Source organism: Cajanus cajan, chromosome 6 (genome assembly GCF_000230855.2).
Source record: "Cajanus cajan strain Asha chromosome 6, NIPB_CcT2T_4, whole genome shotgun sequence".
NCBI lineage: Eukaryota > Viridiplantae > Streptophyta > Magnoliopsida > Fabales > Fabaceae > Cajanus > Cajanus cajan.
The window spans coordinates 60759475-60776882 of record NC_138522.1 but is presented as its reverse complement, the minus strand read 5'-3'; the positions used below and the strand labels follow the sequence as shown (position 1 = coordinate 60776882).

The following is a 17408-nucleotide window of genomic DNA, read 5'->3' as shown; positions in this document are numbered from 1 at the left end:
TAAACTGAGATTGATGTAAGTTTAATATCTTAACACTGTTTTTATAAACATATAATTTTCTTGATAAAAAATTCTTCTTTTTTTTTAAATAATCTTATTTTCAAACATATTTTAAGGAGTGGGCAATAGTGTCAGGGGTCATGTTATTTTCTCTTTCATTTTATCTACTAGTATTATTACTGCTATTAATAACAACAATAACAATAATAATAATAATAATAATAATAATAATAATAATAATAGATTACCCTCCAAACTACCTATTATTTTACTATTTTTTTTAATCTATATCTATATCAATATATAAAGGAGATATTTTTTTTAATAACTATCTTGATTTCTATATTTTTGTTGACCATTATATTCTTTTATTTTAAAAAATAATTTTTTTTATTAAATTCAATACTTTAAAATTAATAGGTTAATCATAACATTAGTTACACTAACATATTTTTATTACTTAATTTTTATTTTATTTTTATTAGATGTATAAAGTGTCTTGATTTTACTAGTTATATATAATTACAATAAAAAGAATATCCACACTTGGATGCTAATATGTAATCAACGAGAAGAGGAAAAAATATTTGACCTAAAATGAAAGAGGATTCCTATTAATGATATTGTGTGGTACTTAAAAGATTTCTTATGACTTCAATACCTAAGTTTTTTTAGTTTTTTTTTATCTCAAAATTAATGTCTTTATGTATGTAATTTAAATTCACATTTGTTGAAGTTTGATGTAATCTGACATATTTTCATGTATATATTCTAAGTTATTAATCTTAATTATTAATTAGTATTATTGTTCTCTTCGTTACTTAATGTTTTTCTTAACTTAATTTTATGGATTTAAAATGATAAAAAAAATGTTTGTAAACTTTTCAATTAAAGTAGAGCAACTAATGTTGTTTGTCTCTAAAAATGAAGTAAATGCTATTGATCATTTTCAAACACTTATTAGTAAAGTTACATTATTCAAAGAATTAGTAATTTGGTAAAAAAAAACCTTTTACTTATAAAAAATTACGGTTTGAGTAAAATTTCTTGTTAAATAATAATTTATAAACTTATAACTAGATCAAAACTTGGTTGGAAGCATAATTTATGGTTTGATGAAGTCAAATTCTAATATATTTTATTATTATGTTAAAATTAGTTGTTGTGTCTCAAGTATTTATTAAAATACTAAAAATATTATTATTAAATTTATCTATTTTAACATTTTACTATTATTCAAGTTAATTATTTTAATAATCAATTGAGATTTCGATTTCAAATAATTTAATTTAGTATAATTATTAATTAGTCATTTAAGTCAAATATTGCATAAGTTTATTGAAAGACATACTTAAATTCATATTTGTAGTACAAATTGATACATTGTAAAGAAGAAGAGATAAAGCCCTAAAAATATTACTTTCTAGCTAAACTTGCTATTCTTAACTTCCAATATATCAAATATCAGTTTCACAACTCTTGGGAGGACCCAACATCAATCGGAAATTTGCGGTTCAAGTAGGAAAGGAAGAAACCCATCAGAATACAAAGCAATGAGAAAATACCAATGAATAAAGTAGGTGACATGAATAAGTACTTTCTTCCACCTAACTAAAGCAGTGCAGACAGAAACACGGCACAAAATAATAATAAATTGGATGAAGTTTGTTGAATAAAGCACCATAATGAAAGGGGTGCATTCAGTATTAATTGGTACAGTGAGTTGAAGCGGCTGCAATATGTTAAGATATAAAGTAGGCAATATCAGCTATAGTCTGCAATATGTAAAGATGTAGAATAGGCAATATAAGACGCTTGTATAGTTCTATTTTTATATGTAGAATATAATTTTTAATATGTTAATCAATTGAAATCTATACAAATAAGAATTCTTAGATAGTTTTTGATAGATAAATTAAAACTAAACAAAACAAAATGAGTTTTGTTTCACGTTGTTGCATATTACAAATAGAACATAACAAGTCATAAATCCAAAAAAATAAAATAAAAATGAAATATATTTTGGTTACACTAGAAAAGATAGAACAAAGCTGTCAATATCTGAGTCTTAACCTCTGCAGAATCATTTTCAAAGGTGTAATTTTTCTTTGTTCCATTTTCAATGAATCAAAGACTAAATCTGAAAAGAAAAACACAAAAATGAACAAACTTGTATGCTAAATTGAATAACCACACCCCTGTACAATCCGGAATTTCCAAGTTCAGACCAGGTGCTTGCATCATCAACATAACTGAGCTAAAGCATGTAGCTGTTCAGACCGGCCAAGTGCAATGTTGCTGCCACCTGTCCTTTGCATGAATAGTCGTGCAAACTAAGATATTATTTTTTATTACACATTTACCTTTCAAAGTAATTTAAATCCCAACATTCTTTATACTTCAATTTGATTTTAACAAATCGAATTTTGAGACTTGTACATCAAGATCTTAATCAGAGTATTAAAATAAGATTTTCACTCAACTTAATATTTTTCAATTAAAAGTTAAGCAGGTTTGGTGAAAAACACACGCACAAGTGAAAATCTCATAAACATTATATTTGTTAGAATCAAAAGTGAAAAATCATATCAAGACTGAATCTATAATTCAAATAAAAACTCCAGGAGATCGAAATAATTCCCACCAATGAAAACATACACTGGTGATAATAAATTATAAGTTTTAACCAAAGCATCAAGAATAAAACTCAACAAAAGCTAGCAAACCCTTTTACAACATCCACAAAACCGGAAACAATAAGCAATGCCCTTTTAACTGAGCCACCAAAGCACTACAGAACTTGAGAAACAAACTCACGTGTAAGGAAAGCAGCAACAGGTGATCAATCACACGAGCAATTCTGACAACACAACACTTCCCTTACTCGGGGCCAGTTAACACAAAATTCATCCACCATTCACCAATTCGATCACCTACCAAATGAAGGCAATAGAATGTTGATAAAATTAATTTTAAACTATTAAATGTAGTAGAGATTGATCTGTGTTTAAATTAATTAATTTCAGACACAAATTCATATTAAAATGTGTATTTTTTCATTAAAAATAGAAAACTTAAAAATCCAGACTAAATTCTTAACTAGTCTAATATTAATGGCTTAAGCTTATTATACAGCGAGCTAGTAATTTATTTACAACCGTGTACACGAACTAGGGGTGGGCAAAATGAACTGAACTGAACTGAACTTATAAAAACTATACTGAACTTAAAAATAGTTCTTATGAACTGAACTAAACTAAATATTAGTTCAGACTAACTGAACTGAACTATTTTTTTGTGTCATTGAACTGAACTGAACTATACTATAAAAACTTGAACTGAACTGCAGTTTAAACTGCACTGAACTGTTATGATATTTTGAATTGAACAATTTTGACTCATTGATCTATCAAAATAAGACACATTTGCCAATATTACTTTATTTTCCATTTTATTTAAAATTTTCAAAATATATATATATATAATTAAGTCAAACAAACTCATTGAATTTTAAGCCTAAAAATAAGTAGTCCAACATAGCTCAATTGATCCGTTAGATTCGACAAAATTGATACAATTTTTTTTGGATCACTTTTTTTTTTTTTAAGTTTTGGTTATTAGACTATCAAGTTAATCCATTAAGACATAACATGTTAGACACATTTAATTTTTATCCTTTTATAAAAATAGTTCAATTTTTATAATTCAGTTCAGTTTTATAGTTCAATACAGTTAACTATCCAACAGTTCAGTTCAGTTCAGTTTTTTTTATAAACAGTTTAGTTCAGTTTTTTTACAAACAGTTCAGTTTTTTTATAGTACAGTACAGTTCAGTTCACCACCAGTTCAGTTTAGTTCAGTTTTTTTTGCCCACCCCTAACACGAACTATACAAGACTGAATTAATTCTTAAACCAATGGCTTAGGGTAATTGCGAGAAGGTAGTAAATTTACAAGTTGTACATAAACTATTTAATATATAGTGACAACACACGAATTGCATATAGTGCAATGTTTATGTAAGGAGCTAGAGAGGTCCCACATTGTCTTATATGAGGCTCTTAGGCCCCACTCTTCCATGGGCAGACACTGTCTCAAACAGTTCTGTTCATGTTTCATTAATTTTATTTTCTGTGTATTTAATTTAACTCAGATAATGCTATATATATTTACACACATTATGTAAATTAACATTATTTTCCCTGCATGATAAAGAAAAACCATGCAAAACAAAGAGCTTGAATAAGATTAAGCATAAGGTCTTATATATCCCATGGCCATGCCATGTGCTCTGTGTTCTGTGACTGTATCTGTATGCAAGCTTGCACGTGCTGGCTGCTGTTCCAGTACGACAGCATTGTGTGCCTTTGTACCAAGTGAAGATTCCCATCCTTAAAGCATTGGTCCCACTCTCTGCTCCTTTTCACGTGTCCTGCCATCCCTATGCCGTTAATTACACCCTCACTCTCCTCGCGCGTCTATATCAACCCCATTATCCCATAACCAATTACTTTGCTCACAACTATAATATTATTATTATTATTCTTTTCTAGTGTTTAATTAGGATGAGTTTGGATTTTGTTTGAAAAGAGAAAAAGGGTTGGACAAGTTTGAAATGAATTGAATATGCCTTGAACAGCAACGTGGTTGGATTGACTTGTCCAAGGTCACACAATATTTTATTAGGGTGTGGCCGGTGAGTTCACTTTATCCTAAAAGGGTGTCGGGGGGCTATCTTTTCCTTTTCATGCAAGGACAATCTCCTTGATGAACACAAGAGAGAAGTTAGCGTTTTCAAAACTTTCTTGTAGCATTCTCCTGTGAGCAACCACCAAGAAGAAAGGAGATAGCAATAGCAATACTCCAACACAAACACAAACATGTTCGATGGAGAAACAGACCAGTTCCACCAATTCATAGCACCAAGGACCACTCTTCCTCTTAACTTGTCTTTCCCTCTCCATTCCTCTTCAACCCCAAATACCTTCCTACCCTTTGATCTCTATAACCCTCACTTTCCTCTCCAAACCAATCTCTTGCACCACCCTTCTCCTTCTCCTTCTCCTTCTCCTTCTCCCTCCCACAAACACAAGCAACCAAATGTCAACGTTCAAACACAATTGCCAGACCTAACCGATTCCTGGACCAACGATGAAGTCCTTGCACTTTTCAGAATCAGATCTACCATGGAAAATTGGTTCCCAGACCTCACATGGGACCATGTCTCAAGGTACTACTCCATGCTTTCAATTAACTCATTCCTTTCTACAAGTCAGTGTTAACTAAGTGCAAGTTTGGTTTCACATTTATAATCCATGTTGGAATTTGAATCTAATGCAAAAGTAAATGATTGTTGTTGCTTTACTGATCTACGTCCAGCCAACTAAAATTGATGAGAATTTAAACATGCTCTGAATTGAGACCGGAAGAATGAAAAATTAATGACCTAGCTGGACTCTATTCGATTAATCATGTTATGTGACCTTTATGTGGTGGAACAATTAACGCACACGTGCACCAACGCGCTATATAGTAGGTACTATTACTACTACTACTTTAGCTACCACGCTGACACAGCAAGACACAAACCCCGACAGAAGGGTTCATGGCTGAGACTTCTGGGGGAGGAAGAAGTTGAAGGAGGGCATTAGTTTGAAGTGTTGGGGACAGTACGTGTACGTAGTTAAGTGATATGTGCAAATTAAAAAAAAATGCTTATGTGGTTGGTTTTGGATTTTTTGTATTTATGATGTGTGCAGGAAGCTAGCAGAGCTTGGCTTTAAGAAGAGTGCTGAGAAGTGCAAGGAGAAGTTCGAAGATGAGAGTAGATACTTCGACAACATTAACCTCGGCAAGAACAACTACCGGTTTCTCAGCGAGCTTGAGGAGCTTTGTCAAAACTCTGATCCTGGTGGTTGTGGTGGGGACAGCCACCACCACGCATTGAAGGAAAATTCGAGAGACATTGAGACCAAACAATGTGATGATGAGGTGGTGGTGGAAAAGTCAAAGGAGCGCAAGAGGAAGCGGCGTGATAGGTTCGAAATGTTCAAGGGTTTCTGCGAGAGTGTTGTGAACAAGATGATGGCTCAGCAAGAAGAGATACACAACAAGCTCCTCCACGACATGATGAAGAGGGACCAAGAGAAGTTCGCCAGAGAAGAAGCGTGGAAGAAGAAAGAGATGGAAAGAATGAACAAGGAGCTTGAGATCATGGCGCAAGAGCAAGCCATTGCTGGTGATAGACATGCCACCATCATTGAATTCTTGAAGAAGTGCGCAACTACTACAAATCTTCCAAACTGTTCTTCTTCTTCACCTTCCCAATTGCACCCGCAAAACCCTAATAATAACCCTTCCAATGAGGGCAACAATCTTGATCCAAATCATGATGATCAAGCTACATGGGAAGCAGAAAACCCTAGCACAAATGACACATTAGTACTACAAGTTCCTTCTTCCTCCAATTCTTCCCCAGCCCCCCACAACAACCCTAGTTCTTCTTCCCTGAATAGCCACAATAGTATTATTCCATTAGAGTCAAATTCAGTTTCCACATATAAGAGCACTTTGGCCACAAGTGAGAGTTGGAAAGAGGATGTTGGGAGGAGATGGCCAAGAGATGAAGTGTTAGCACTGATAAACCTGAGGTGCACAAGTGTAAGTAACAGCAACAATGAAGAGAAGGAGGGGAACAAGGGTCCTCTGTGGGAGAGAATCTCGCAAGGGATGTTGGAGCTTGGATACAAGAGGAGTGCAAAGAGGTGCAAGGAGAAGTGGGAGAACATAAACAAGTACTTCAGAAAAACCAAGGATGTTAACAAGAAAAGGTCCCTTAATTCTAGGACTTGTCCCTATTTTCATCAACTCAGTTGTTTGTATGGCATTGGTCAGGGAAAAATTGTGCCACAGTCCGAAAGGGAAGGGTTTGATTCTAATCCAACCGCGAATTCCTGTGAAGTGCCACCGGAAGCTGATGAGTCTCCTCAAGTGGGGTCTGCTGGTTTGGTGCAGTATGCATGTTGATCATGCAGGTGAGAAAATTCATCAAACTTTTAAGAAACTGAGTAATACCTACTCCTTCATTTGGATTGTGATTAGGTTAAAATTCATTAATTTGCCCATTTTCTATGGCGTAATAAGCTCCACTATTTTCCCTTTTTTTTTTGTTTTTGGTGGTGGGAGGACTTTTTTTTTTTTTTTTAATCTATATATATAGCATAAATTTATCGAAAGATTTTGGTGAGCACCGAAAGCTTGAGGAATTAGAACAATGTTTGTGTTCTGTGTATGACTTTATAATTATTGCCATTTCAATTTTACATTTTTTTTCTTTCATGTGATTGATGTTTCATACATATAGGCTAATGTCCATTAATTGGGAACACACTGTCCCAGGAAAAAGAGAGCGGTGGATGAGACATTCTTCGGGAATAATAATTTTGGTACACCAAATTTTAATAAAATATTAATTATATTTTTCGTTTTTGTAATGTATAATCTACTGGGATGGGAATATCAATATATTCTAATTGAGAATTGATATATCCTCATAATGAAATAAGTCGAATCATCCTCTGATAAAAGTTTTTAAAACTTAAAATTAATTAATTTATAATCAAATGTAATGGCAGGTGTAAATCTTTAAATGGATTTACTATTTTTCCGACTCAAGTTTTTGAAGGAACTAGAATTTCTCATTCTAATTTTATAAATTAGAATTATAATATACAACACTCTCATTTTTCATTCTTCTTATTTTTCTCATTTGATAATTTTTTAATGTATATTTCACATACTACTCAATAATTAATTACAATATTTTTTATATTTTTAATCTATCCTCTTTTATTTTTATCTCTAAATTATAATATATATATATATATATATATATATTAATAGTTAAAAATAATTTAAAATCAAAATTTAGCAGATCATCAGGTTCAATCATCTTTCAGGATCACCCCATCTCCAAAATAACCATCCTTTTAATGTATATACAAGAGCACCACCGTAAAGAGAGTCATCTTCGTACATTTGTACTAAGAACTCGTATACTGGGAAAACTATAAAATCTGAAAAGTTTGTAGAACATGAAGTATCAAATTTCAAAACTTAGAAAGAAAATAAAATCTAATTAATTAGGACAAAATAAAAATACAATAATATAAAAAAAAAATGTTGTATCTAATAAAGAAAGTATATATCTTCAATTTAATAAAGTATATTAAGATTTAAAATTTAAATCAATTTAAGAATAACATTTGGAAGGAATAAACACTTTAAATAAAAATTAAAATTATTAAAAAGAATGATCTTAAAAATGTTTTTATTTAATTAATATTTATTTATTATACATTTTATTAGTAAAATCAAATTATATAATTATATAATTATTTAATTTTAGAAACGTGATTGATTAACCTCAAATCAAACTTTTATAATTATATCACTTAATAACTTCTTTTTCGAATTTAAAATAAGTATATCTAACAATTAAATTGAAAGTTGTGATATAATAAATTAAGTTTATAAAATTTTATGTAGATAAAAAAATAATTGTTATTTTATCCCGTTGTTTTATTTTAATAGATAATATATAATTTAAAATGTATATAAGTAGACATCTTTAGTCAGATAACATACCAACAAATAATTAAATTATGTAAATTTTGATATGCATAATTAAAAAGATAATAATAAAATAATTAATAGCAAAATTGATTAATTCTACATTAATTTTATAAAAAATTATCGAGTGATATAAGTTTAAAACTTTGATACATGTTGTGATTTGATATGCTTCTTGATTTTATGTATTATCTATAAAAATAAATCAAATATATATATATGAAACGAAATTCATAGGGTTATGTTTTATCATTTCAAAATCCTGCCTACCGAATGTTACGAAAGATAACTAATATTAATGACCTAAGTGATAATAATTTATGTTTTTTAATTAAGTATAGAGTTTAAATTTTAATTTTAGATATATAATAAACTATACTTAAAAGAGATTATTCATATTTTCGTACCAATATCATACTAAAAAAAAATTAAGGAAAATGGTACCGTAGATTTTGATTTATGAATATTGTGAATGATTTTTAGCGCCAAAGTCATTTTTAAAGTTTCCAAATAGTTCTTTGCAATAGGACAATTCAATGTGTATGTCCATCCTACCTGTCCTAATAAGAGCAGGATGAAGCCTGTCCCTAAAGTTGGTTGTGAAAATAATAATCCTCTCTCCCCCACACATGCTTACCAAATACCATCCATACTATTCAACAACCTCTTGCTACTCTCCCCTTCATCCTTTTTAATTGCGATAATTGTGATGCTCAATAACTATGAAAGGGATACACTAGGGGGTTATGGAACAAGTTAGGAAGAGCGATAATCCATCACAGAAGATATAGGGTTTACTATAATAATTAAATGGATCCAACACTGACACCTATAAGAAAACTGTGATTTAGAGTTAATAAACCAAGACTAACTCTATCATGTAAATAGAGTCTTCTTTACAATAAGCACACATCCGAATTAAACATATTCAACATTAGTGTGGTTATGTCGACTTTTTTTTACACTCACTAGATAAAGTTTGTCTAATCGACATAGACTTAATTAGTAGTGTACTATGATTCTATGAACCCCTTATGAAACTCATGAAAGTCGTTCATCACAGTCTTTGTCTAACTTTTAAGAATTTTTTTCCAATTTTAACTTGCTGCAAATAAATGTTTGGTAATTAATTATTTAAAAAAATATCAAAATGTCATGTAAATATTTTATAAATAATTTTAAAAAAATATCATTATGTATAAATGATTAAATTATATTTTTTATACCACTAGCTATATTTTAAGTCTTTTTTATCTTATTTTTAACATTTATTTTGATCTTTTATCATTTAAAATATTTATTTTGTCTTTTATTTTTTAGGGTTTTGAATTATGTTTTGATTGATTGAAAATTTAAAATTTATTTTATTATATTTATTAGATAAAAAGTGAAAATAAATATTTAAGATATCAGAATCAAAATAAGTAATTTAAAAAATGAAAATTTAAATGAATTTTAAAAATAAAGAAAAAAGTATAATTTATTCGATATAAATCGATATCAATTTATTAACATAAAAAGTAGTAACTAATTTCCCTTATAATTTATTAATATTACTTCCCTTAAAAAAAGAAGAAAAATATTAGTTAATAATGCAAGAAGATACTTTTTGTTAACAAACGATAATGGTTATGTAACAACCTGTCATGATTTCTACACTTAGAAAAATCGTACTAGCTACATAGAAAGACTAAGAAAAGATATTAAAATTGAATAATTCATATATACAAGTAATTAAAAATATAATAATAATAATAATAATAATGTTTCTATGAACAAAATATAACACCTAATATGTACAGTCATTCCAATAGATAATATCCTCCTAGTGTCGGTCAATCACATACAAAAAAGCTACCCAAGTGGTAACTTTAACAACATAGGCAAAATTCCTCGTCTCGCAGCGGACATGACAACCATCTCCAACCTAACCCTGATCTGCTCTCATACACAGTATGATCATTGTAGTCCACCCACATGGGAACAGAAGGGTAAGCTAGAGTTCAATAAACAACCATACAAGTATAGAACAATAATCTATACTACTCATTCATCCCAATCATCATCACAACACATCATCACAGTTTATCATAATAGTTCAACTATCATTTCATTCATACAACTTTATAGGCAATTTAAATGCAACAACACATGCAACATCAACTAATGTGTCGTCACGCATATACAACTAGGAGATCTCCAACAATTGAGGTTGAGTAGTTTAGGTGGCATAAACCCTACCGAATCCAACGTTTGACCTATCTTAACCAAGTCAGGTATAGGGCATCGTTATGAACTCCGAAGAGAACCAGGTATAGACAATAATAGGCGATTACTCAAGTGTGCCACTTAGACTCAGAGGTCCAACACTATTGTCAGGACAGAAGGGTTTGGGTATGGGCCTACCGTGGCCTTGACTTGCATCACCAATCCACATATATGGAATTAGCCCACCTACTGCCCTCTAAGTACCACGCACCCTCCAGTACCTAGTCAAAGACTATATCTTTAACTAGATACCTTACTCAAATTGGTCATTCAATCATGACATGGATTGACTATTTCCATATCACCCACACTGTACTAAGGGGTTCAACTTTTGAAACAACTTTCAACTTATCGTTTTAGTACGATGTATCTCAACATAGGACATATATCTTCATCATATATCCCCAACTTTACAACTTTTACAACAATATGTATTTTAACAACTTTACAACAATAATCATCTTTACAACAATAAGCAACATAATAGCATCTTGAGTAAACAATTTAAACAACTATAGTCATCAAAATCTCAACTTCAACAACTTTAGAGCAACTTACCACTTTATAACAATAGACTACTTCAACTTACACATATTTCATCAATAGCAACATATAAACGACTTAGATCAACACCTACTCAACTCATCTTTATCAAACAACTTAACAACTTAACCAAATCATTCAGCATACCCACGCTCGGCACAGCCATCTCGTGCCCGACGTGATATCCAACCCGAGAGTTCTAAGGCTTCTCCACGCTTGGCGCATCAACCCTGCACCCGACGCCCTCAAGTCAGAGACTCAAAAGAGTCTCCACGCCTGGCGCATCAACCTTGCGCCCGGCACGACGTTAGACAGAGACCTCCAAGGGTCTCCACGCTCGACACATCAACCCTGCGCCCAACACCACATCAGTAAATCACCTAACAAGGCTACCATTTGATTTCGCGTCTGATGTGGTTCTCACACGCCCGGTGCGATTCATCCAGAGATTCCCATTTTAAATTGCGCCCCGCGCGACTAACCTCGCACCCGGCGTGATTTGATAGGTCCCTGATGAATGCACCCGGCGCCAAGAGCTGCGCCCGACACAAGTTCAAACAACAACCTCCCAACTTCAAAAGTTTCATCAAAAACCTGAAAATCAAAAGATTTCTACCACATGCAATCCAAGAAATGCAATTCATAAACTCCATACAACTCAAAAACAAACTCAATTTCAACATGTAACCATTCAAGCATCAAATTTATCAAAAACCCTCATTTTTTTCCAAAACCTCGAAAATGAGAAGTTTCTCCAATCCAACCATGGATTCTCAAAATTCATGCATTAATTGAGTTCCTAAACTCACATGCAACCAAACAACCTACATTCTAGCTTCCCTCACCTGAAGATTGGCTCAAGAAAGCCAAGAATTAAGAAGAAGCAAAGAAATTCTTACGAAGCTCGACTCCCAGATTTCAATCCACCAAAAACAAGCTTCTTAGCCTGAAATCCAAGAGAAGACAGAAGAAGTTAGTGCCTAGAGAAGAAGAAGAATTAATCAGAGAAATTTGGGAGAGAAGAGAGTTCACAAATTCAGAGTTCTTCTCCCTAAAATTTCTCTCTAAGTTTATTTTGAGAATGAACTTATGAAGTTTCCTTTTTAGAGAAACCCTTATATACTCTTTTCTCTAGAATCAGCTAAACTCTGATATCTACTCACTACGTTAGAGGTTAACTATTAAAAAATACAACATAATAATAATTTTAAAAAATTATAAAATTCATATTGTTTTTTTGTTTAATGGTTTTACGTTAGAGAGAGTGAGGTGGAAGACAATAGAGAGTAGAGGGACAAAATGTGAGAAATATATTAAAATAATGATAATATTGATGTAGAGTTGAGAGGGTCCCACTGATATGGTGTTTTTCCTTTCGCAGAAGCAAAGTACTGTATATCTCATATGAGGCTCCTTGGGGCCCCACACTTCTCTGCAGAAACACAGACCCATTTATCTTTCACTGTCACACGCTGCCACGTACATCATGCCCATGTGCTGCTCTGCAAACCCTTTACTCACACGTGCATTGCTTCTCACCCTCTCCATTATTTGACTTTAACCATTCAAGTCAACGTAATTAACCCTAGCCCACCGGAAATAACGCTTGGGCTCTCTTCCGCTCACACGGCCCATAGTTATGTTATCTCTCACAGGCCCACCATGCTGTCAAGTTCGTCACACAGTTGTCTCCAACACGTTTACATTGTTTATGTTTAGTGTGGTAGACATAAGTCGGTGGAGATAAATTTCCCTCCAACAAAATCAAGTTAATTTTTTATTTTAAACAAAAATTAAAAGAAAAAAAAATTCAGTATAGGGCAAAACAGAAAAAAAGGATGTTTGAATATAGTAGAGAAAGGAACTCACTTATTCCAAGTCATGCTTACACTTATTTTCCTTATAACGCCAATTTTTTTAATATATTTTTTATCGGGAGAAAATAATAGAAAAAGATAAACTAAGAAAGCCTAATAATAATAATAATAATAATAAACAGTGTCAGAAATATCTGCAACTACTAATAAATTAAGATGAGGGGCAGACGTAGGAGTAGAATACTCTGCACCACATTTTGCCAACCAGTTAACATACCATAAATTGGACAAACCTAACCATTTGACTTGATCGGGTAGTACTATTTGGACATTGTCGATTTCTAATTTCAAATAATTGTCAAACATCATACATATATTTAAGGATGAAATATGATAGCATAATTTTGTTAGTATTAGTATCACTTCTGAAACAGGAAAAAGAAAAATAACAAGTATTGTTCTTGGTTTAACCCAATATAAGGTACGCAAGACAAAAGAACACAAGTCGATAATGATATAAATTTGGCTGCACAATTCCATGGCAAGAATCCTTGTGTTATTGTCGTACGATGAGTGAACTATTCAAGCTTTACTCAGTTTTTCTTTTTCTGTTTCTTGATGTAATTATTATGAACAAAATCTCACCTCATTGAATTATAGAAAAAAATAAAAATTTATAAAATATACATAATTCTTTTATTAATATGAGATCTTTTAAAAAATATCAAAATTAAAATTATAAAAGTTTAGATTGAAAATAGATAATATAATATTCTATTATAGAGAATATAAATGCTGGAGGTCCAATAGTAACTTTCTCCCGTGTTGGAAAAAGTTGACTGACTTCTAGGAGAGTAGGAATGAATTATCAATTATGAGTATTCAATTTTTTTACTCTTCGTGTTGATATTCTCTGTTACTAACATTCAACTACATTAATATTCGAATTTAAGACTTTAGTTAAGAAATTCAAACTCCTTTTTCAACCACTATTGTTAATTATGGACATGCATTTTTGTAGTTAAAATATGATAATAATATCTGATAATGGGAAACACATTGAGATTCACTCCTCAGCCGCGTAGATCGCTGTCCCCAAATCCCACCGCCTTTAGATTTTGTTTGTTTATTTATCTCTTTCAAGGTTCCATACAATTTCAGCTTTCCTTGTTATGTCCCTACTCGCTTGGCATATGTTTTTTTTTTTTTTATCTATCACCACATATTATATTTTAAAATTTATATTGTTCTATTTTAAATTGTTTTCAAAATTAATTTTCTAAATAATAATAAAATAATAGATTTTAAGGTCTATTTTAATATTGAATGCTTTCATCGTTTTAACTTTAAAATTTATTTATTATTAAATCAAAACTAATAATAACTATAAGTCCTCCTTGTCTTTAAAAAAAAAAAAACAGCACAGAAGCATTTATAGTAAAGTTTATGGAAATTATGATAATGATTTGGCTAAACTTAATTTTAAGGATTTCTAAACTAAGTTGGATTTATAAATTGCACGTCATAGTGATCAAGTGTTGATTCAAACAATAAAAACACTTACATACACACGCTAATACCTAAATTAAAAAATAATAATAATTAGTAGAGGATTCGTATCTTGTTAGTACATATATTATTATACATACCAACATTGAGTCATTTAGGTGAACTCTATTTATAATGCTAGGATGAAGATGAGTGATCACAATTATGAACTTATAATATTTAAATATAGTTACAAATCTTACTATTGATGTAATCTAAATGAGTACAAGTTGTTTAATCATTAAATATTTCAGAAATATTGGTGCAAATTTTGAATAAGTATTAAAAATATTTTAATTTAGGTACATGAAATACAATGTAAAATCGATATTATGAGTCTCGAGTGAGACCTTAATTATTCTAACACCTTGTTTGGTAGAGTAAAATTGATGAAAAATAAGGGGGAAAAAATGAAAAATTAAGGTCAGCTGATTGTATGAAAATGAGAGAGAAATAAAAAGAACGAGAAATGCATATTATTTTTTCATAAGCCAAAATTTGTCCTTTTCGAAGGCCATTTGTATTTTGTGGTTGTTTAAAACTATTAGAAACAAATTTATATGTAACAAAAAAATAATTGTCAGAAATTGCCAAAAAAAATCAATTTTCAAAAATAAAATTGATAATTTTATTTACTTCTCACGAACTAAAAACAAGAAAAGTTTACTCTATTGTTACCTATTTTTATTTATTCAATTTTTCTCTTCCCTACTTTTATCTATCTTATTTATCATCCATTTATTTCCTTCATTCCAAATACACCAAAATAACCTAACTATTTTGACTCGAAACATATAAGTCTTCATATATATATAATATATATATATATATATATATATATATATATATATATATATAATTTTATCTTATTTTTTGGTAAACAAATGAAGAAACGTTTTAGACTCAATTAAAATTAAATAATTCAATTCAAAATTATGAGCTAAACTAATTAAATATATATTAAATAATAAGATGAAACTAGATGTGAAAAAATAAATCTGACCTGATGGGTCTGTTTGGACAATTTATTAGTAAAGTTATAAGTTGAATTCTAAAAATTTAGGAATGAAAAAAATCAATCTAATTCGACTCGGATTGATGATGAGCCCAAATGTTCAATAATTTGTAATTAATCTACAAAATATAGACTTGAAAATAATTCGTTTTATTTAGTATGACATTATTTATTATTTTAATTTAATTTTATTTGTAAATTCACGTGAATTTAGGGGGGAAAATGTCATTTTGACTCAACCTATTCAGTTTTTTTTTAATATGTACAATACTTTCAATATTTTGCTTCGAATAATCTTTTATGTAAGTTGAAATAATCACATTAAAGGAGAATGCTTTCAAAGAATTTTTTTTTTAATGAAAGTGTTTTTGATTTTTTTTTTCGAGAATGCTGAAATTTTTTCTCAACCTCTTATATATAGTAGTCTATCATTTTTTTTTGTTTTAAATTAAATTTAATGTTTTAAAAAATTATCATAAGATAAAAATAAAACTATATCACAATATAAATTATTTATCATAAATCTAAAATATAATTTATATAATAAAAATACTTATTCATTAAAATTTTTAATTATAATATAGTTTATATATTTAAAAATATTTATTTATCATAAAATAAAAAAATATTCCTTACATTACACGTGGTAGTAATAGTATTATGTTACTTGCATATTACTCTTGCTACACAATCAAAACAATGAAAACATGCATTGTAATGATAATGAACTTTTGGTCGTGAGTCACGGCAATGGCATGCAGTAACTCTAAATAAATGTGATGTTTGGTAAGGCGTGAAATTAAGCGCCGGATCATAAGGTTTGTAATTGAGAAGGAAAAAAAAAACCCGTGCCCTCCGTGTCTCACTGTCATATATACGCGGAGATTATACAAACAAATTCCATTATTATTACGAATTAATCATTTATACATTATTTTTATAAAAAAAAATTATATTAATAATTAATTATATCTTTTAATAATATCATATTATTTACTCATTTAATTAAAATAAAAATAAAATAAAATAATTTAAAAGATATGATTGATTATTAATGTAAAAAATTTTACACTAATAATATATGATTAACACTATTATTATTAGTTACACTTTGATCTTTTTTATTTACAATAAGTAATTCTTACACTATGTTTTTGTTGTCAATCTAGCTTTCCTTTGCCTATAGTGCATCTCTTTTTTCCCCTACTGGTTTATTAAAAGAATATTTCTTTTAAAATTCATATTTATTAAAGCTTTTCAATTTCTTATATAAATAGAGAGAGATTCTGAAAAATTAATCAGACATATAAAGAAAATCTTCTTACAGATTTCTACACACTTTTCTATATATTTATAAATTAACCAACATGAATTAAGATGACTAAATCCATTAAACCGAATTCAATGATAAACCTTTTTTTTTTTTTTGAAGGTTTTATATTGGTTTAGAATCCTATAATCTCCACTTTAATTCAGAATTGGTATTTCCTTCGTTAGAACTTGCTTCATTTTTTTCGGTTACATGCGGAAGAAAATTTATTACTAAACTAAATACTAGTAAAACGTGTTGACGATTACTATAATTTG

The 17408-nt window shown here is 30.0% G+C and overlaps 1 protein-coding gene across 1 annotated transcript; it reads left to right on the top strand.

The window, feature by feature from the left end:
• Positions 1 to 4608: 4608 nt before the first annotated feature.
• On the top strand, positions 4609 to 7337 carry LOC109796661 (trihelix transcription factor GTL2). Its single transcript, XM_020356406.3, has 2 exons — positions 4609 to 5229; positions 5759 to 7337. Exons 1-2 carry the CDS (start codon positions 4880 to 4882, stop codon positions 7023 to 7025), a joined length of 1617 nt encoding a protein of 538 aa, XP_020211995.1. The 5' UTR covers positions 4609 to 4879; the 3' UTR covers positions 7026 to 7337.
• The last annotated feature ends 10071 nt before the right edge of the window (positions 7338 to 17408 follow it).

Excerpts from the sequence above, each read along its gene's own strand:
- LOC109796661 (XM_020356406.3), top strand. The coding sequence starts at position 4,880 with ATGTTCGATGGAGAAACAGACCAGTTCCACCAATTCATAGCACCAAGG. Across the intron at positions 5,230-5,758 it reads ACATGGGACCATGTCTCAAG|GAAGCTAGCAGAGCTTGGCT; the intron begins GTACTACTCCAT and ends TGATGTGTGCAG.